This window comes from Corylus avellana, chromosome 11 (assembly GCF_965113065.1).
Source record: "Corylus avellana chromosome 11, dhCorAvel1.hap1.2, whole genome shotgun sequence".
NCBI lineage: Eukaryota > Viridiplantae > Streptophyta > Magnoliopsida > Fagales > Betulaceae > Corylus > Corylus avellana.
The window spans coordinates 18,419,229-18,442,371 of record NC_142500.1 but is presented as its reverse complement, the minus strand read 5'-3'; the positions used below and the strand labels follow the sequence as shown (position 1 = coordinate 18,442,371).

Below are 23,143 nucleotides of genomic sequence, written 5' to 3'. Positions count from 1 at the left end.
CTAATACAAGCCATAACTAGCATTTTAACAATGACCATAACGCAGGACCATTACAATTGAATGCTTGAGGCAATTTCTGTAAACATCATCCATCATTGCTACAATTTCAGAAACATTTAGCATAGGTAAAAGTAACTACTACAGTTGTTAAAAGTGGGTTGTTCTAGTCTTAAAAAAAAACTTGGAAAAGGCTTTCTTAATATTCATTCTAGACCGAACACGATGCAATTTTATGGTAGTTATAGAAAGTAATTATCATGAAAACAAGAAAGTGTTGATATCATTTGAGAAAAACTGGGTTGTCATCATATAACGATCCAGTCCCTCGCTCAAACAACTAGTTGCAAAAGAGTAGCCAATTTTTTTTCTCCAAAAACCTTCTTCCAAACTACGGATAGTGTTCTAAAAATGTATATTACAATAGCTGCACAATAGTACAAATTCAATAGAAAACCACCCAAACAAATAAACAAGAAAATGAAAATATATAATAAAAAAATAGAAAAAATAAAAGAAAACCCGCCTCTGCAATGCTTCACACATATACAAAATACACAACAATGAATAAGACAACACCCAATACCAACAACATCATCCTTCAGAGAATCAAACTGGCTAATCATGGTCAGCATCTACTGAAGTGCCTGTCCTAGCCTGTGAGATTCGATTAGCATATATCGTGACCAACCGCAGTTGTGTGCTGTTAAGCCCCTCCAAGTATGGCAAGAATGCTTTTCCAAGCATGATATAAATATCCACTAGACAGAAAACAACAGTCTGTACCACCCAATATTCACATACAACAAAACCATATTAGAATCAGACCAGGGAAAGAAAGAATTGCATCCATGTAAGCATGCTGATCAACATGTTGAGAGCAAGATATATTTCAGGAGTATATCATAATATCATTGTCATATTGTTCCCAAAAGACGAAGGTGAGGTGTCGGGGGGAGGGGGCGAACTACACGAGTAAGCTTTTCTCATCCCCTCATTCTCTGATTCATATGCAAATCTATTAGGTCCAACTTCTTTTCTCATTTCTGTACCAACTTCTAAATTATGAATTATGAACACGATGTATAGACAAAGAACCTAGTGAGGCCAAAACAAGGACATAGCAAAATTTTTGTGTGCATTCCTTTAGTCTCAAAGTACTAGTGTGTTTCACAAATTATCGGTACTTTTCTAAAGTTTAATCTCCATTGTTTCAACATTTGCACGTGTAATCACCACGTGGATAAACAAAATTGTTGGACTTAAAAAAGAAATATACCGCGCAGGAGAGTACAAAACTAAGGTGGATTATGGTAATATTGGATTAAACATACATTTTAAAACCAGATTAACAACAGATTTTCAATAAGTTTGGGCCATTATAGTTAGCGATGAAGTCATACGAAGAGGAAGTTCATTGCTTTTACACTTCTTTGGTAATGGAAAGAAGGTGACAGTATGGAAGCATAGAAAAGTATGGGGCCGGCTGAGGCTGTGTTGTGATAAGTTTGTACAGTGTTCTTTAAAAGTTGTACATGAACACTTCTATCTCTCACCAAATATTTCCGGTTGTGGGGATAAGTATAACATGGGCAAAAATTTCTTCATCGTCCTTCATTTCTTCCATAAATATCCAAACATGACTAGTGACTAAAATTTTTACACCCTTCACTTCTTCTCTCTCCACTTCTCATTCCAAGCAAGCTAAACACATATTATCAAGTGCAGATAAAAACATTAGTACCTTACGAACATCCGCACTTGGATTTCCAAATGCTTCAAAAAGAGCAGGCAAAAAGGAGGGTAGCTGAACCATCAGTTCCTCCTGAGACAGCCGACCCACAAGCTGGAAAATAAAAAAGGTTTTAACAAAATAGTGTAGATAAACATAGCAAAATAACTGAAGATAAACACCTTGCAGGAAATAACTCACTTGATTCCTCATTTGAAAAAAAAAAAAAAAAAAGAGTTGAATATGCTAAGAGAATTTCTATAAGGCTACAATTAAAACCAATCTCCTACTGAGATACTACAAGCTTGACATTGATAAATGGTACAACTCTGATGATAGGGATACCTTGGTCAAACAGTTTATGCAAGTAACAAGAGTTTTCTCATCTTCGGTAACCAATAAAGGCACGATAACCTGCAACATCATTAATTGAGAACATCTACATTATATTATGATAAATATGGGGTACACAAAGCCAACACTCATTCTATGTTATTTGTTTGTGGGGTGGGGGTGGAAATATGGAGGGAAGGAAATACTCCAGAAATTAATATGTATATATATATATATAGAGAGAGAGAGAGAGAGAGAGAGAGAGAGAGATTCTGAACCACATACACTTAGACATCTGAAAGGATCATACTGAGACAAAACAATAGTCAGGCAGTGCTCTGCTTCATTTGAAACCTGTAGATAAAATGTAAAGAATAAGACATGGAAAACAAAGCAAGAGCGCGCTAAGTGGATTATTTCTACAGAAATAAGTTACTTTGGGAACAATAGCCTGAGCAACATGAAGCAGCTTCTCAATCACTAACTCAACGGAATCTTCCATTGCATCTTTCTGAAAGCAGGAAACCAGAGGGAAGGGGCAGGCAAAAAGAAAAATAATTAAGACATTTGTTAAGCATGATATACCAATCAGCAGGTGGGAAAAAGTGCAATGATATTGAAAACAATGTGGACAGCACCCAGCAAAGAACCACAATTTATATAAATAACAAACCTGGTTCTTAAGCATTTCAATAATCAATGAAAGAGCAAGTTCCCGAATAGAGGAATCAGAATCATCCAACACCTCAAGTACAACTGTCAGAATTTGATTGAAGTACTGCAAATATAGCATAAAAATATCATTAATTATCACATTGCATATATGTTAAAATGTTGCAAAATAATATTTTCCCTAATAGCAAAAAATTTGTTCTTCACTAACACAGAAAATTCACAACCAACTCCACAACTCTACAACTATTCAAAATTTACTGCTCAAATAGAAGAACAAGCACACAGCATCAAATCAGAATTTAATTAATAATTTATATAAGCTAACTACATAACCACTTCTTAAAAAGTAAAGCACATAAGAACAAAATCAAGTAATAACACAACATTTGCTTGGTTGGTGTCAAAGTGTAGGAAAGCACTTAAAACGTACAGTGCTACTTATCTAATAAAAATATAACAAGTGAACTCCATTAAATGTTCCATGATAGCGCACCAAGCTTGTATTTCTAAAATAATTCTCATTCTTAAATATCACCAGCTCTCAGTTACTGCTAGAACAAGGGGTGGCTCAATAAAAATTGAGGCCTAAAGCAAAAAGTTAAAATAAGGCCTTTAAAATTTTAAAATATTAATATAGAAAATTTGTATTAATTGATATGTAAAATTACTAATCAGATTTTCATGCTCAAGTTATGTTAATATATTATTCTTAATAGATAATATGACTAATATATTTTATCTTCCTTGTAAGATAAACAATTGTAAGTAGGATTTAATTAGTTGTGTACAAAAATCAACGACACGCGATGGGAACTCGTAACAACAACCAACCAAAATAAATGGCATTACACAAGTATAACATATAAAAATCAAAGAAATAAAGAATGATAGAACCAAGAAACAAAATATTAGAAGTGATAAAAGAAAATAAAAGAAAAATAAATATTAAAAAAAAAAAAAAGTGGGCTGTGCTTAGTTTGGGAATTTTTTAAGATTTTAAACATGCTACATCACCTTTTTTTTAGCTTTTTTTTTTTTTTTTTTTTCTTTCTAAAACCCTCATAGCATGTCAAATTGCCTCCTCTCATTTTATTTTTCTCGAGGCCTTTTACCTTTTTTTTTTTATTTACTTTTTCTTTAATAAATTTAATATTAAAAACCTTTTTTGGGGGCCTTTTAAAAATTAGGTGCTTTAGGTAGTCGCCTAATCAACCTGACCATAGAGCCGGCCTGGGTACAACAGTTGAATCAACTGTCCTCGTAAAACAATTTCTGAAGAAATCATAAGTAAGCAACCTTAATGAATTAGGTTGATCAATTATGGCCAAGAAACAAGGTCTTTAGAATTGTAATACTAAACAGAACGGTAAACAAATTAGTCAGAAAGTAAGAGCTCAAAAGTGGTTTAGTTGTATATCCTAGTGCCTGGGCAGCTAAAGTTACAAACAATTAACTAAAACGAGAAAGTGGGTTAACTCAATACAGATAGGAAGTCATTTGAGAATACAATTAACCTCTACCTCATCACAAAGAAATTATCATCCAATCTAGCTTTCATTCTATTCATAAATGGGTACATTAATTTGCATACATTGACAACTGAAGTGCACAATGATTGCTTGAAAATGCGGAAACTGGACATACCTTAGACCAAATAGAGTGATCATTAGCCATGGAAGCTTCGAGTAACTGCTGAAGTGCACCGCGCTTACTTGCAGTAGGGCTCTCATTGTTCCCGTTGCTTATCTAAAGAAAAATGAAAAAAAGCCTTCAATACCAATGAAATTATCTAAAAAGAGGTTAAAGTATATCTTTCTAAATAATTTTGAGAAAAAAACTAACAAAACCTAATGAAAAGTTTCAAACTTCAGATATCACAGGACTCACCAGATGGAGAATTTGAGGAATGCTTGGTCCTGCATCAGGCATAGCAATCATATTTACAGCTTTCGGTTTATACTGATTAAGGTCCAACTCAGTCGGAGCTTCATTAGCATGGGCCAAGACTTCTACAACCGCCAACTGGTCTGACCTCATCAGACCATTAACGTCCAGATGAGGAGTAGACAAACCTTCCCCATTTACATCATTGTTAACATTTTCTAGCCGGCTAGACCACAAGTTCTGACCTGCAGAATTGACCGTGTAAGACATATCCTTGGTTTTGGAAGAAAGACCATCAGCATTAGAACCAGTATCAAAATTCTGATACAAGTTTTCCCGAGTTTCATCTGAAGCTGCTTGGCCAATATTTCCGGTAGAACTCCACTTCCTCCCACCATCACTATCAATGGAACCAGCAGAATACCTTCCATAGAAATTACTCTTCTTTGATGCACCAATATATCCTTCTTCAGAAGATGTTCCAACAATATCAGATGGATCATAAGAAGACTTCGGTCGTCGCTCTTTCTTGTTCTGCAAAAAGTTCATTAGGTCCACTTCAATGCGAGGAGTATATTGTTTAAGGGCTCGTCTCAAGGAATTTTGTTCTTCAACTGATAAACTAAGAATAAAATTCAGGACGGCTGTTGAATCAAAGTAGGAGTAAACAGATATAATGCACGTAACAGCTGCTTCCTTCAGCTTAGTATTTTTATCGTGGGCCAAGGGAGTCAATTTAGCAAGCCATAACTTAAGAATACCACTATTGGCATAGCCTTCAGGATTCATTGCATGCTTGTTAAAGGAACTGATAGCAAAATCAATAACAGCTAATTTGGCCTTTGGTGATCGCTGTTCATCCAGTGAGCGGAGCAAAGCAGGTAAGAGAGAATCAATACTGTAAGTTTTGCTTACAATTTCCAAGGTTGTAGCGCATGGTTGCCTAACTAACTCCTTTGGGTCAATTAACCGTGAGAAAACATGGGGTAACATCCTTTCTACGTAACTCTCAAATGGCTTTCGGCAAGATGGAATAATATCTGCAAGTGTTGAGAGAGCAGCTTGTGCAACTTTATGGTGGGGATCATCCAAGTGCTGGAAAAACAGCTTCATTACCTTCTCAAAATTCTGGATTACTTCTTGAATACCTTTTGGGCCTTGCTGCAGCAAAGAACGAAGATAATTGAAAGCTGCAACCCTAGCAGACCAGTCAGAACTTGTACTGAGTCCCTCACTCAGAGCATCACTAAGTGATGCCGGACCATCCACATAATTTGACATCTCCCCAAGTGACAGCTGGTTGTCATCGAAACTCTTTCTCCTGCCTGCAGACATCCGTCCAGCAACATTCTTTCTTAAAAGCGGCCTCTGAAAATTGGGAATGTGACTGTTCTGTGATTCCCTGAAGTTTCCATCTCTGTAAGGCGTATCAACATAATGCCTATCAATGTTGGGGTTCATAAGTCGCCTAGCCTCCCTCATGTCATTAATCTCTTCAGAAGCCCTCCTAGCTGAGTATGATGAAAATGCTGGCAAAGGCTCAGTTGCCACATTACTTTGAGACAACAATTTACCAGAATCTTTGGAAGCTTGAATCTGGGTGATGATGTCAGAAAAAACTAAGCCACCATTTCGGTTACTACCTTTACTGATACTAGAGGCAGTTGATTCAGCCATTAAAGTGCTTGCCAGGTGATTAGAAGCTGTGACAGCAGGAGGGAATGGTGGATCACGAGATGATGGAGGGTCAACTCCTGCACTAGGGGCAATAAGAGAAGAATTTACCACTAACACATTGTTCAATTTTTAACTACTTTGAGAATCATCACAACCTCACTCAATGATTTCATGCACCGAGACTCGACAATGATTTTGCAATGAAAGAAAAATATTAATAAGCGAAGTCATTTAGTACCTAGATCCAAACTAGATGATCGGAGCATTGAAGAATTATGTTTGTCTGACAAGTCCAAACCTCTGAGCATGCTTTCAATTGCAGTGACCTTCTGTTTGCTAGAATGCAACACACTTTCAAGACTACGTTCAGTAACTTTACTACGTGACTTTGCTTGTGACAGTAGTAGTCCAGAAGACAGTGATGTCCCTGACTGTAAACTTGAACTTCTGTCCATTGCAACAATAGCAGATGTTCCATATCCAGATAGATTTGAGGGAGCAGATGATTGAGAGGTAAATGAAGTCGGTGCACCTCTATCACGGATGGAAGGAGAAGCATGTCGCCTATGTATGCCTCCATCCTCTTCATTTATTATCTGTGCAAAAAAAAAAAAAAAAAAAAAAAAAAAGGTTCACTTCAAGCAATGATTTTTCACCAACGAAAAAAAGCAGAAAACATCCTCAAGGGAAAAAGAAACATGTACCCTTTGAATAACAGGATCAAAGGATGAAAATAACCGCCGGGAACGCTCTGGCCAAGTTTTTGCAAACATTCTATAGCACATTCTTGCAGTTGATCGTACCTGTCAATTGAAAACATTGAACAATTGTACTTACATATTGTCTGTAATCACTTTGAGTAAGAAAATATTTATTGAACTCAATAAAGAGAAGAAGAAGAAGATGATGATGACGATGAGTTCTTCACTAAAGGTGAAGATTAGCATTGCAGAAAAGAAAAATGTCAAACAAACAAGATTCTCATTCAAAATTCCGTTTCTTTTTAAAAAAAAAAAAAAAAAAAAAAAAATTAGACTAAAGAGAAGAGAAACACTTGACTTAGAAAAAGGAACTATAATCTAAAAAGGGAAGGATGATCTCAAAGAAACAGAAAACTAGAAAAACAACAGTCACTAAAGCATAACCTTCAGCTTATGCATGGCAAGTTCCACTGAAAATCTAATTGTGTAGGCAAAAGGAAAATTATAACTATAACTGAGATGCATGTAGGTTAACAAGGGTCAGCATAACCTATAATGAATGCCAAGCCGAAAAACATGCAAAACAGGTCCAAGTTCGTAGATCGTCAAAAATTAGAACTCAAAATATATGTACCTCACTCATTGCATCTGCAACACAACATCTTATAAAATCTTCATAAAGATCTGCCGATCGCTGTATTTCAGGCGCATCAGGCCAATGTTCCAATATCAATAGTGCATATTCACAACACCTACAGTACAAAAGAATATAAACAGTCAGTGAAACAATGACACAGAGTTATATCCTAAAAAAGAAATGGTTCAGTCATACCTTGCACGGAGTATTGCACTGCGGTCATTTTTTGCAGAATCGGCAATACGAGGGAGCACACGGGGAACTTTGCAGTTACGCAACATCTGTAAACCAAAAAGAATAAGATGAAAGCACATATAAAATAAAAAGAAAAAGAAAAGGTTAGCATTACCGTTTTTATGCAGTTATCTGCAGATTCTGCAATTACAAGTACAGTGATCACAACCAGCTTGAAAAGCACCTGATTATCATATCATAAAATTATTAAAATCTTTCAATATATAAACATTGCTATTGTCAGGAAGAAAACGTTGAACTCACTGGAATGAACGTCTCTGCACATGCCTCAAAATCTGCCAACAGCTCCTTTGACAAAAAGCATAATAGATGGCACGCCTAGAAAAAATGAATGAAAGAAGAGGAAAGAAATATATCAAGAGCTACATACAACCACAGAGATTAAGTGGAATGGACGAATTATATAAGTATTTGGAGTAGAGGTAATTCTTGGTTGCAGTGGAATTTATCAGTCATTTTTTTCACACTTTAATACAACCAAATTCCTAGTTTCTTCCTTTAAAAACTTCACCAAGACTACAGCCAGGGAATAGCATGGATATTTTCTAAAACACATATTTTAGTCTACATAATATCGTTTTTTCCCCCACTCCTGGGTTTGACTTATATAGTAGCTAGTGCAATCAAAAGACATTTCCCAACATAAGACAAAGATCACGACCAAGCATGGATGGGAAAGAAAGATTTATAGTTGTTCAAAAAGGGCTTTAGCAAACAATAAAAATCGTAAGGCATCCCCACTTAGAACAATAAAAACAAGTCTGAACAACATTAAACAACCAAAAGCCATAGATAGCAACTTCGATCCAATCTCCTTCAAAGGAAAGGGGGAGGAAGCAACCTATCAACTGGCTCTGGAAACACAAGAAAATGCTAGCACACCTGCTTCACTATGCTAGACCTCCGATCAGATAATTGTGTGCTTAGAGGGCCAACAAGTTGCTTCAAGAGTCCCCGGAAACACGGATAGTCAGCAGCACCTGATAGGAAAATAATTAATCGTCTATCATTGAGGAATTATGGAAAAAATAACACATGGTCAACCCAAAAGAACAAAGTGAAATTGTAGGTAGATAGAAAAGAGGGATCTAAAACTGCTGGCAACTTCAGCAGTTGCCAACATATGGAGACCAAAACACAACCAAATTGAAGATATTAGTACTGTGAGGTCAAGTTTGAGAAATGAAACCAAAATGATGGAACCCCAAAATGAACCCTTCAGCAGTTGCCAACATATGGAGACCAAAACGCAACCAAATTGATGATATTACTTCTGTAAAGTCAAGTTAAAGAAAACCGGATGGTTCAATTTAAGAGTTCCAGATGTTCGCTACCTTACCAAATTTGATAAGCATAAAGTTAGCTGGGGCAAATTAGCACACCAAGGATAATGGCAAGGGAAAGGACATAACTTCCTTGCATTTGTGTTCACGTTGAAAACTTAAGCTAATGGGAGTTTTCGGTCCAACTTTCAGCATATTAGTACTTCAGTAGGGTTTTCAGTCCAACTAGAACCAATATCAATATTCTACTTCCCAGAATTCATGCTTTGGGGAGTTTTCCCATCCAACTAGATCGACGATCTCTACTTCACAGAAGCATTCATTTAATGTAGCAATCTTTTATATGAATACATAAACTGATTTCAAGCACAATTAATTCAGTGTTCCATCTCCAATAAATTGAGATCCTAGAGTCAAGCAGAGTTGACAATCAACCTCAATGGGTTCTACTAATCATATCCTTCTAGTTCCAAAACCATTGATACATCTTAATAGCGGATCACCTCATCTTCAAAGGTTGATACTTATAAAAGAGTGTATAACATTATAACTCTTCCAGAAGTCTCAAGTCTTGTACCTCATAAGTACATTACACTACAAATTGAATGGTCATAAAGATTGACGTATGGAAGAAATGGTTTCATCTATTTAGCAATTTAAAATAAAAAAATAATGACCCACAATTATCTCGAGCACTTTCCATCGAAAGGTCCTCTTAAGATCGATATAATGCCATGTTTTCAAGTACATTCCTTGTAAATTACCAAAAACTAATCAACTAAAATAAAAAAAAATAAAAATAAATAAATAAATAAAAAAGTAAAAGAATGGGTCATGCCAAAAAGGGTGTTGAAGTTGTTGGCCGGCTAAAGAGGTCAATGGAAAGTTCATTTCATTTTAAAAGTTTAAAGGGTGGCTCCTCTATGCTTAATGTGGAGCATTCAGAGAAATTGGAATGCAAAGAGCTTCGAAGATTGTGAAATATCAGTGTTAAAGAGTTAAAAGACGTAATGTTCAAATCTCTTTATGCTTAGATGGTGGTGTACAATAGTCCTCGCTTTTCTAGTTTTGCAGAATTTCTGTACTTACTTTCTTTTTTTTTTCCCTAATTTGGGGTCTCTTTTGTATAATTCATGTGTACTTAAGTTGTGCCCCTCTAAGCCTTTAATGAGATTAATCTACTTATCAAAAGAAAAAGTAAAAGAAGGTGAGAAACAGGGGGGAGAAATCTAGAGCCTAGTCCACAATGCCACCAATAACCTCTATTTTGCATACATGCATGCAAAGACATTCACACACAAATATCCATAAACACATACATATAATATTGCATTTATAAAATATAATAATGGGAGTGAACAAAACAATGACCATTGGAATCCCCAGATCTCAAACAACATTAAAGAAGAAAAAACAAAAAAAAAAAAAAGAGTGAGAGAGTGGGTAAGGCGAGGAGGAGGAGGGAAAACAGAAGCATGACAGACCCATAGAGGAGGGAAAACCAACCTCCAGAAACAAGGCCTTCAACTTTCTGCATTGCAGAAATCCTGATAGACCAATCTTTTTCTGGTACAAGGATAGAAGCAATCTTCTCAATTTCGCGTATTAGCTCCTTCTCTGAGTATACTTTAATAGGTTCTATAGGTTTTTCTGTAATATCTCCTTCTGCTGCAAAGAAATTGCATTCAATATCAAATGTCATTAATTCTAAAGAGAAGGCAAAGACAGAATATACCAATGCTTAAAGAAATGCTCTCATACCATGAAAATTAAACTTTCCAAGTTTGTTGCTGACAGCATCAATATTTTTCAAAAAAAAGCCCATGAGCTTCACATATAATTTCAAAATGCCCATACAGTAAACAAAACTTAAAATATTTTTATAGAAAATCCAATATGTGGTCAAAATATGAGGGTTTGCGATAAACCCTATATAAGTGCTCCTTTCAAAAATGTAGACAAACTAACATCTAAGACATCATACTTTGAAATTGTTGGACTCTTCAGACCATAATTTGGAAAAGGAAAAAAGCTAGGGAAGTATGTACATAAGTGCCAGAACATAAATTTTCATACAATTCAAAATATATATATGAATAAATGTCAGAATATTCACAAAATTTGAGGTCAAAGCATCCTAACCTCCAAAAAGAGACATCTCCCTAGATGAACTCTTGGCCTTTGGACTACTTCTCTTGTGATTAAGGCTTGCGGCTTTAATCTCTCCAGCAGCAAAATTACCTGCAAGTCCATCTGAAGAGCGAACTTGTGGTTCTATCCTCTCTAGCCTGGCATTGATATCTTTCACCTGCAGTTATAAATTGTATCATAAGACAACAATTAAAAGAAGTAATAACATACTTTTCAGGTTGTAAGTGTAATGACACCAAGTGGTCTATGCTACAATTTTATTGTATACAACAATATCTGAATTGTAGGCACACAAAGTAGCCTACATGTGCAAGATATAAAACATAAAGGAGGGAAACAGCAGATTAAGATGGGAATATACTCACCATGGATGTTGGAAGATGGTGGCGCTGAAGTTCATCACGGAATTGAGTCCCAGCCTGTGCATACATCTCCTACAAAAAAACAAACAGAAAAGATCAGATTGATTTGTCCACAAGTCTATCACATCGTTCCACTGAAAATACTCGGATGTGATTAGCAGAACATCTGTAAAAACTCTAGCGTGAGATTCAAGTACAACAAAATTGGACCTTCCAGTTACGTAGCAATAGTGCTACCAATTACTATAGCATTAAATACACCTTCCAAAACACCAATTTTCCTTATCATTTGACGCTACACATCAAGTGAATGCATCTATCTCATAAAACTTGCATCATGGCTTCCAAAACATTAAGTTCAATCATATAATGCAACAAATCAATAGATGAATCTTTCCAGGAAAACCACATCAACTGAGAAGGCTTGTATTTTCTAGAATAAGTAAATCATCGAGAGAGAAGCTCCAAAGATCAAAGATCACATCACTACATTCATAGAAAGATCAAATTTATATTGATCCATACAACAGACTACATGTAACAACCCATGGAAAAGCGCTAGCAACATCTATCACCCCAAAAGGACTAGTCAATTTGAAGCTTCCATAAAATTCCTTATAAAGCACAGTTCTACCTAATAACATCAGGCCGTGTAGTACTAGAGCACTGCATAACGTGGCCTCTAACAAGGACATCAAGAGTTTAAAAGGAGGAGTTTATAACACTCCAGTCCCATATTGGGAAGATAAGGAGTAACCTACATAGAGTGGATGGTTTATAAGGATAGTCATAGGTGTTAAGTCCCATAATGCCTAGTTATGAAGTGAAACTGAGCTTTATAAGGAATTATAGGGAAGCTCCAAATTGACTAGTCCTTTTGGGGTAATATGAAGATGTAGCTAGCGCTTTTCCCTGAGTCATTACACTACAGGTCTTCGAACAGACCCATGTCACAAATATTTTCCCTATAAAAGAATAAAATCCAGGTCAAACCACCAAAGACAAAGGATTCACTCAAAGTGACAAGAATCCAACGTATATGTTACAAAAAACTCCTCTAATTCTCTCAATGAATGGTAATCTGAGTAATTGAAGGAGGAAAGATACCCTAAAACCTAAAAAGCTGACAGATGCCGAAGAGACTGGAGATGGAGCAAGTGAGACCCCTTGCTTACCCTTTTTTTTTTTGATAAGTAAACGAATTTTATTAAAAAGCAAAAGGGACTCCCTGGTTACTTTGCAGCAAACTAACTAAACATAACCTCATCCAAATAATTTAACAAACACAGAGACTCAATGGGGGCTCATGAAACGTCCAGGGGTGAAACTCCAAAAGTCAAAAGTTAAAAAAATATATCCAATCCCCAATTCACCCAAATCATCTTTTCTATTAGTTTGTATACATGTACACCTAACTCCCCACTCAAGCCCGCACACTAAAGAGGGGTGAAGGCCATGAATTCTGAGATTTTGATGATTTAAGCCAGGCAACTAGTAAATGGCATAGGACTCATTCAAATAAAAAGGCACATACATATTAAGTTGATGCAACAAGATCTTCTGGGCAGCTATTACTCCAATGGCTGGCATAAAAAAAGATATCTAAGCTAATATCATAGCTGCTCGAATTAGGGACTGATCCGTTTACAGTTAACAAGTTTACATAGCCCTAGCAACTATTCCTTTTTTTCCCTTGATTCAAATGATAATGGCTTTGACAAGCTAAATCTTCCACACATTCTACAAATATATGATCGCCAAGCCTGGTACCACAGGCTTGTGACCCAGTACGGGGACATTAAGGTGGTTAGAAGGTTTTTAAAAAAATTATCAAAAAAAAAAAAACATTCTTCAAATATATGAGCTTTCTCTAATCTATTCCAGTTCGGGCCGGCAATTTTTTACATGACTCGCGAACCCACCACGAAATTAAAGCGTTAGAGTTGAGGAGTCTAACCCGTTTAATTAAATGGGTCGAATTATGATTGACTTATATAGTCTTATATCTATGCTTTGACACAACCCAAACCCGACATGCAACAAAATAGCAAGCAATTTTTAACATGATCCATGAACTCGACACGAATTCAATACATAATTAGAAGGTTAGGATTGAATAGTTTAACCCATTTAATTAAATGGGTAGAGTTAGGGTTCACCTATATGATCTATACACATGCTTTGACATGACCTGAACCCCAAACACCACCCCTAATTCCAATACCATAACCTTTTATCATTTTTTTCCATTTTATAGCACACATCCTATTTGAAGTCATTATCCTTAAAAAGTTACATATCACAAAAGCGCTGGTCACATCTACGTTTTTACTCCAAAATGACTACTCAAGTTATAATTGGAGCTCCCTAAAAGCACTTATTAAGTCCAGTCTTACCTAGTTAAGAACCAATAGGGGACTTAGCCCTCATGAGCACCTCTTATAATCCATCCACTTAATGTGGGCAATCCATCCACCTAATGTGTAACTAACTTTCTATTGTGTCACATTATGTCATCATGATTGAAATAGAAAAATAACTGAAGTCATTCTATGAGAATTTGGCGATGCATTTAAGCAACTTCAGGTACTCATGGTGAATCTTGACATAATTAAATTGTTGGGTAAGAACAAAGTCCAACATACAGTAAAAGCAAGCTTCCACAAATGAAACCACTGTTAATCCTATACCATTTACTCACTTAAGGCTCCCTAAGTACGTCTCTCATGCTATCTTCAATAAAGAATCTACAGACAAAAAGGTGCGACCAAAGCCCCTCAGAAATCAAGCTGACCTTCTAAAAAGTGAGAAGCTCAACCTTATTAAGATTGGGCCTAGTGGTCTCCCACCCTATTATATCTATTATAGGCAGAAGGGGGAAAAAATAAAAGAGCTTAAATTTATATGATAACAAGTTTCAATGTCAGCAGCAATTCTAATTGTGTACTATATTAACAAATTAAACTCACTATAATAATTAAACCCAGTAGTGAATGGAGCTGATCTTTAAGATCAAGTAACATATAAAAATTGAAAAAAAAAAAATGCCAGAGGATAAGACCAACCTCAATACACAATATAGCCGCTTCTCTAACACCGGGATTGGAATCATTAAGCATCTGCAAAATCTGATAGTGGAATAACTTATAAACTTAGTCAATTTTCCTTGAAAAACTTGTACCACTCTAGAAAGATATAAGGTTTTTGTTGCAATTTATACCGGGGGAAGAATAGCCCGCTGCAGAGGAAGCTCGGTAGATGCAAAAAGACCAATTGCTGATGTGACAGTACGTACAAACTCTTCTCTAACCCTCCAGCTTTTGTGTGTCCAAGCATACGACCCCGCTCTTTCAACAATGATAGTTGGAGATGAAACCTACAGGCACAATTTTAAGCCCTTCATCTTAGCTATATACACCTACCCAGTTTACATTATCATAAAGTCTCCCTAAACATTCTTATCTTCTTCAAATACATTGCAAAAAAAACGAGGACAAATGCATTATTAGAGATTAACGCTTTTTACAAAAGTGTGTCTTTGCATAGCTTGCAATAATAGCAAATAGAATACATTTTTATGCCTAACCTTGCCTAGGCATCCATTCCTCCGCCTATTACACATAATGGATTTGGCTCAAGTGCTGTAAAAAAACTACAGCATATGTATTGTAATTTTTTCAACGGTAAAATTTATTTTTATTCTCTCTCTCTCTCTCATAGAAAACTTGGAATTAAATCTGAAGAGCTGAAAAAACTACAGCACATAAGCCAAATCCACATATAACATATTATACGCCTACCATGCATTCGTTACACTTAAAATGGCTTGAAATAGATTTACTTTAATTTGATAATAACCCAAACAAAACTATCAAAGCAAAATAAAGAAAAATCCCACAAGGCACAACAAAAATATAGGCAGAAATTATAATCACAACAATTCAATCGTACGTGGACATATGTATAACTTGGAATAATTACGACATTAACAAATGCATTTAATTAGAAATTAACGCTATTTACAAAAGCGTGACTTAACATAGCTTTCTATAAGATTGCAAAGTATACCACATAGAATAAGTTACAATCGGACGCTTAGGAATTCCGTTTAAATTGGCTTAAAATAGATTTTGTTCAATTTGATTCAAAACAAACAAATTCACCGAAGCAAAAGAAAATGAAAGCATAAAACATAACGAAATTAGAGGAGAAACAATCACACACAAAAAAAAAAAAAATCAATCACACATGCACATTACACACTCATATCTAGCTCTAGGTTTCGTACATGCATGAGAGTGAGCAGGAGGCGCCTGGCAGCGTCGCGGACAGGCTGCTTGGCGTCGCCAAGGCGGTCGACAACGGCGGGGACGAGTGCGTTGAAGTGGAGCTTGAGGTGCTCGCCGGAGAGCACGGCAGCGGAGTCCAAAGCCTGCAGAGCCCCCTGCGAGACTCTGAAGTTATTGTCCTTGAGAAGATCCAAGCAGCAGTCCACGAGCGCCGTCGTCTCCGCCGAACTCAAGCTCTTCCGCGAGCCCTCCAGCACCTCGTGCAGCCGCTCCACGCCGGCCATCCGCTCCTTCGTGTCCTTGGCGCGCGCCAGCTCCAATGCTTCCTCCATTGCCGCTCGGATCTGGTCAGGTTCGCCTCAGATCTGAACGCGATCGAGCCCTAAACGTTGGGGCATAGAGAGAGAGAAATGTAGAGAGGGGAAATGGACGGAGGAGACAGTGCGACTGCGATGCTTCAATGTATACTGCAAAGTTTTGAGTGAGTGAGTGTGTGAACGCGAAAAATGCAGAGAAAGAGAGGGGAGAGAGCGAGAGAGTGAAGGTTGCTTTACTGGATTGACGGGGGAGGAAGATGATGAGACTAATGTGGTTGGAGGAGGTGGTGGTTGTGGAATTCGCCACCTATTTCCTTCGAATTTACGGGTTGTACCACTGTGCTGTTAGCCTGTTAGTACGGTCTTTTCCTTTCTTTTTCTTTTTCTTTTTCTTTTTTTTTTTTTGGTTTCAATTTAGAGGTAATTGCAATTTTGTAGGGAAATCCTTATTTTGATATTTATGAGGCATTATTGAAAACTTAATTGTGAAAGGCTTTGAAGTATAAAACAAGAAATGAATTAAGCAATCAATTTCCATAATGATTATTAGAGATTAAAAGGGATTGAAATGCTTAGTTAAAGATTAGGAATTAAGGAATTGAATTTTTGTTTAATGATTATCTTATGTTAGGTACTAGTAGATACGAAGGCATATTTTTCAATGTTATAACAATACTAGTTATTAATGCAGGCACAGAATAAGAATAATAATACTAGTTATTAATGCATCAATTGGGCATTTCTTCCCTTTCCCAATTTCTTTGTGTTTTTCAGTATAAAAAATAAAAGGGCTTGTCTCGTATCGGTTAAAGAGCAAGAGATAAATGAGTTTATAAGTTTTATGCATCCTCTTCTAATCAACAATTGTTTGAATGAGATACCCTCCTTACCCAATTCCCTTGTGTATTGCGTAGAAAAAAAAAATGGCCTTGTCCCACATTGGCCATAGAACGAGAGATGAATAATTGATAAAAGCTCTACGGGTCCTCTTTTGTGGGTTTCACTTATGGCTCATTCTCTCCTATTTAGCTTTTAGTGTCATTTATCTCCTTATCCAGTTTCCTTGTGTATGGCATAGGAAAAAAAAAAAAAGGCCTTGTTGATGGAAGAGTTTATAAGTTTCACGGGTCTTCTTTTAGGGCATGTTTGGGATTGCGTTTGAGAAACAAAGCTTTTAAGTCAAAAAGAGTTTTTGGGCAAAAACTTTATTTTTAAGCTTTTACCAAATGTTTTTTTTTTCTATTTTTAAGTTTTTTAGACCATTAAAAGAGCTTTTAATTTTTTTACCAAACGAGTTTTTTTTCTTTCTAAAATTGACTTTTTGAGTGTTAAAAGTACTTTTAAGCCCCTCAAACGTAATTCTAAACAGACCCTAAGTCAACGATTGCCTGAATGTGGTACTTTTTGTGGGTCCTATTTATGGCTCATCCTCTCATATTCAGCTCTAGTGTCATTTCACCATTTACTCAATTCTCTTGTGTATTGCACAGAAGAAGACAAAAAATACATTAAGAGGGCAAAAAATGGTTATCTAAATTTGTAGTTTTGTTTATCTAATAGTTTTATATTATAGGGTATAATACAAATTTGCAGTAGTTTTGGAGAAACATTGATATAATCTTTAATTCAAAGGACTTTATAAATTGAGCGTTAATTTGAGGGAATATATGTATTTTTCTCCAAATATTATGAATAACCCAAAAAAAAAAAAATGAAATCTATAAATGTGGTGGGAAAAAAAGTGATTGACAATTTTGATTTCTGATGTAATATAAAAATGATAATTGTTTTTTGCTATATATATATATATTGATTTCATATCATGTGCTGCATGGTGGTTATGGCATAAAAATAATGTCATTTAAGGAAGATTGTTAATCTGTTCTTAATTTTTTAATATATTTTCTTGAGGATTCTCAATCAATGAGAAAGTACTGGGATTTGCTAAATTTTTAATTCAAGATAAAGAGCAGTGATTTATATAACACCGATGTGCATCAACAGTGTGCACGCCGGTGTTATAATATTATAAAATATAATTAAAATAATATTTAAACAGTAAAAAAAAAAATATTATAACACTGGCGTGCATACTACTGGGATTTGCTAAATTTTTAATTCAAGATAAAGAGCAGTGATTTATATAACACCGATGTGCATCAACAGTGTGCACGCCGGTGTTATAATATTATAAAATATAATTAAAATAATATTTAAACAGTAAAAAAAAATATTATAACACCCGCGTGCATACTGTTCATGCACGCCGGTGTTATATAAATCACTGCTCCAACTTAAATTATGGAAAACATTCATTTAACAATCAAAAAGTTTGTTTTGTTACGTATGTAACAACGGACTAAGATCCTCTACGATTATAAATTATGAAATTCGCTTGAAAAATGTCACATATTAAAAATGTTGCATATTATACTTTGACAGAGACGCTTATTCTTAAATTAATCAAAAGACTTTTTTTTTTTTACAACATAAAAAGCAATAACCCGATAACATGTCTCCTTTTTAATAGGTGACATTTTTCGAGCGTTTTAATGTAAAGAAACGGCTTAAATTTTGTAATTTGAGAACAAAAGAAATTGTAGGAAATCGTAGCGAAAACATTAGTTACACATGCACTGTCACTTTAAAAAGACTAATTAAATTATAATATGAACTTTTTATAATCACTAATAAAATATAGTCTCACCTAATAATACATTAACATAAAATTTAACACTAATGAGTATTTTTATAATTTTTTTTATTAAATATGTAAAATTTAATTAGTATTTGAGTCAAATGGTGAAATAGACACGCCTTTTGTACAAATGCGACATTAGTTTACCTACTAGCGGTCCAATTAACGTCTTTGTAGAGCGTCAGATTTCAGGTGATGATAGTGAAGTGTAATTGAGTCTTTCAAGTAAAGGATTTTAAGGGTTTTTATTTTTTATTTTTTATAATTCAGAATAGGAAAAAGGAAAGGAGAAGTGGATTTTAATGTTAGTATTAAAGGATTTGACTCATTTAATTAAATAAATTGAGTTATAATTAATCTATATAATTTTATATACATCACCTTAGGGTTGATGGTCTGAACTAAATGAGTTGGGTTAAAGTTAACCTATATAGTCTTACACTCGTACTTTGATTCGACATTACTCTAACCTAATACGCTAACATGAGTTAGCACTTAGCAATCCCTAATAGACTTTTAAGAAACTTAAGAGAGTGATTAATCAACTCTATTTTTATAAGTACTTACATTCAATTCAGCATTTTAGCTATCAACTTTTACTTTTCCATTTTAAATATTATTCATTTATCTACTTTTCCTATTCCCAAAAAAGATATATAATACGATTGTTTTTTTTGCTAATATAGCTAAGAATTTGTAAGCTACGTACATTGCTCAAATACAACTCAGCAAATCTTTAATCATTTTATTGGGCTAAATGTGGAGTCTTTTCGAGAATGAACATTTGAAGAAGTTTTTTTTTTTTTTTTTTTTTTGTTACTCTTAAAAGTATGGGGAAACTACCTTTTGCCCTATAAACTATAATGCATTGGCACTTTTCCTCTATAAAACTGTCAACTATATTACTTTGCCCCAATGAACTACCATTTTGTACCAAAAACCCCATTGAGTCAATCAAAGTCGTTAACTCAGACGGTCAAAGTAACAATATGTTGTAGTTCATGGAGGCAAAGTGACAATGCGTTGTAATTTATGGGGGCAAAGTGACAGATTGACCGTTTGAGTTAACAGCTTTAACTAACAAAAAGGGGTTTTGGACACAAAATGGTAGTTCATGGGGGCAAAATAATACAGTTCACAGTTCATGAGAAGAAGTACCAAGGTGTTATAGTTTATGGGGGCAAAAGGTAGCTTCCCTAAAAGTATTATTGAAAACAAAAACGAAAAATAGTTTTCCATTGTTCTTTTATTGAAATTTAATTCTATTATTTGTTGGAAATGAAAACAAAAAAAAAATCCCAATTTTTACATTAAAATTGAAAGAGAAATTCAATCACATTAAAGGCAATAATTTTGTCACGTCTGAATATCACACATTACCTAGTTTTAACTTTAAAAAGGAAAATGGTATAGTAGATTTTCTTATATTCAATCAAAAGCAAGAAGAAACGTTTATTCTATCAAATTCACATGTATTTATCAATGTTACTCCCCACCCCACTTTCAATTGTTTTCTCATGAGCTTTTTTTACAAGAAACGTCTATATGGAAAATATTCATACAAAGTACATCCTCGATTTTTCCTAATTGTTCTCAAATTTTCTGAATTTTTGTTTCCACGAGTTCATCAAACTATAAGCTTCATTTTTCTTTTCTTTTTTTTTTTCATAATTTCGGAAGGCTTTTTTTTTGCCTTTTTGAGGAATGAATTAGTTATCACAATTGGTGCCCGAAGTGTTAAAGTATTAAGAGAGTGATTAAATTTATCATTTTTTATCTGTTTAAGTTTTTAGAATAAATAATAATTTAACATGATATTAGAACAGAGATCGTGAACCCCGACTTTGAATTAACACAACAAACTCATACTAGATTTTTCAAAAATTGAAAATATATATAGTGGGGTTTTTTATCTATGTTTCTTTTTTATTTCCTCAATGTTCTCGATGTTACTCTTTTCCATGTTGTGTAAATGCGTAAAAATTAAAATTCGTTGTTTATCCAAAAAACTTAAGTTAATAGAAAAATGATAAATTTAATCTTATTATAACATTCTCCATCGAGTGTAGGCTCAAAATCAATAGGTGAGGTCATTAGTTCAAATCTCCTTCCCCCTCTTCTTGTGCAGACATGAAAAAAAAAAAAAAAAAAAAAAAGGAAAGTGAGGCCAACACGCTCAACCCACCTATATTCAATTAAATAATTGAATTTACATCTTTATATCAACTTAAACTTTTGAAACAACAAATAATTTAACATGAAATGGTAGACTCATGATTGTTAGTCATAATTATGACAAATACAAGTAATAGAAGAGTCTAAGGTTTATTAGTACGCAATTAGGACCTTAAAACAAGCCTGGTTTGCCTATTTTAGGAAAAATTGTAAAATCAATAATTGTAGTTTATCTGATTTGCAATTAGCCCATTGTGGTATCAAAATGAAGTTAGAGATTCCTAAGGTAAGCCAAAAACAAAATTTAGTCCCTACTGCCAAATTCTGTCTATTGATTTAATAGATTTCGATAACGTGAAATGTTAGAGCCAATAAAATTGTTACATGTGTCTTATATAAGTATCACACTAATGCAATTTGTTAAATTAGTGGACACAATTTGACTATAAGGAATTTTTTTTTTTTTGCATAACTCAAGGGTGTTTGAGTTTATTTTAATATCACATGGAACTAATTGTAAATTAGGTAAACTACAAGAACTAATTTTGAAAAATATGAAGTGCTAATGACAAAGAAAATCACAAATTCTTGTGCTTCTACATTGTTTTAGATTATATGTTACTGTTACTATTATGATGAGTAGTGAAAATGGGCCCCCATTATTTGGCATATTGAAATTTCTGGTCCATAAAATGATTGCATTATCCTCCAAAATCAACAGTGATAACAAGTTCCACCAGACAAAAATTGCTAACAAATTGTTTGTTCAAAGGTCATTCAAGTCATCATAATAAAATGTTTGTTAAATTAGATTAGGGAAAGAATAAATTCCAAAAGGAGATGATTGGGCATAGCACAAACAATGAAAAGGGTAACTTCATGACAAAGCCAACCCAACAACTCCTTTTGGACACAACTCAAGAAAAAATGAAAAGAACAAAAAAGACTTGCCCACTTTCACTTTTGTTTGATAATGTCAGGATTATGGTAATACTATATTATATATAATTAATTGGATTTTGCATAATGTGAGGAATAGTTTGATGATCTTTACAGGGTGGCAGATTAGGTTTGTTCGGATGACTTGTGCATCTAAGCAAAAAGGGGGTTGTGCTTAGAGTACCAAAGCCTCCTTTTTAAAAGAATAATGAATTGAAACATCTCTCCTGCTTTTACTATAACCCTTTTACAATTAGGTAGAAAAATGAAATAGTACAGCGAGATACATGAAGCGTTACTTCACAGATCATCTGTCATGCATAACTTTTGTCAGATGTAACTGATATGTGTTATACCTGTTAGGCGTTATAAACACTTGGCTTTTAACTATTTGAAATGTGCTTTTTTAAAAAACCCCTGATTTTTAATTATTTTATGGTTGCCGTAGTCAGTGTTACGTAGATTATCATGTAATCTCTAAAGAAGTTATATAGTAATTAATAGTAATTGAATGAAACCTTAAGAGCATGTTTGAGATTGTGTTTGAGAAATAGAGCTTTTACGCTTTTTTGGCAAAAGCTTAAGTGTGTTTTGGTCATTTTTAGACACTTAAAAGCGTTTTCAATTTTTTTTATCAAACTGATACTTTTTTCTTCAAACAGACTTTTTGAGTGTTAAACGCACTTTTAAGTCCTTCAAACGCACTTTTAAGTCCTTCAAACGCACATCTAAGCAGGCGTTAAGTAAATGCAATCGTGTAACCAATGCAACTTGATTCTAAGTACCATTCTTCATGCACAAGCCACCTTTTGCATTCCATCACAACCCCATCTTGTCTTAACTCCTCAACGATGGGATGTCTTTTTCACCTTTATCCCCACAACTATGATGGGGGAGAACTCCATCCACCATATGAATGGTGCAGAGCAGAGGTCAAGGAGTCAAACACAATTGGGGTGTTCCTTAAGCCACTCGTGTGGGTGTTCAATTTCATGCACAAAAGGCCATCATTAAAGGCTAAAGAACTAAAGGGAGGTA

The 23,143-nt window shown here is 34.7% G+C and overlaps 1 protein-coding gene across 2 annotated transcripts; it reads right to left on the bottom strand.

Annotated features, from left to right (window-relative positions):
* Positions 1-397: 397 nt before the first annotated feature.
* On the bottom strand, positions 398-16,575 carry CLASP (CLIP-associated protein). Of its 2 annotated transcripts, none has more exons than XM_059575816.2 (21): positions 15,976-16,575; positions 14,908-15,063; positions 14,753-14,815; positions 11,691-11,759; positions 11,317-11,482; positions 10,681-10,842; positions 8,774-8,871; positions 8,135-8,209; positions 7,986-8,054; positions 7,832-7,917; positions 7,634-7,751; positions 7,003-7,101; positions 6,537-6,894; positions 4,625-6,375; positions 4,382-4,483; positions 2,736-2,840; positions 2,499-2,573; positions 2,348-2,416; positions 2,075-2,143; positions 1,742-1,843; positions 398-777 (listed from the first exon to the last, which is right to left on the bottom strand). In XM_059575816.2, the coding sequence occupies exons 1-21, from the start codon at positions 16,306-16,308 to the stop codon at positions 616-618; spliced, it is 4,287 nt and encodes a 1,428-aa protein (XP_059431799.2). In that variant the 5' UTR covers positions 16,309-16,575; the 3' UTR covers positions 398-615. The 2 variants fall into 2 exon arrangements, with proteins under 2 accessions (XP_059431799.2, XP_059431800.2); XM_059575817.2 differs by having other exon boundaries at positions 10,681-10,839.
* Between the last annotated feature and the right edge of the window lie 6,568 nt (positions 16,576-23,143).

Coding starts and splice junctions, on each gene's coding strand:
- CLASP (XM_059575816.2), bottom strand. CDS start 16,308: ATGGAGGAAGCATTGGAGCTGGCGCGCGCCAAGGACACGAAGGAGCGG. Junction 7,752..7,831: donor AGTGCAATACTCCGTGCAAG/GTATGACTGAAC, acceptor TTTGTACTGTAG/GTGTTGTGAATATGCACTAT. Junction 4,484..4,624: donor TTCCTCAAATTCTCCATCTG/GTGAGTCCTGTG, acceptor ATTTTTCTTTAG/ATAAGCAACGGGAACAATGA.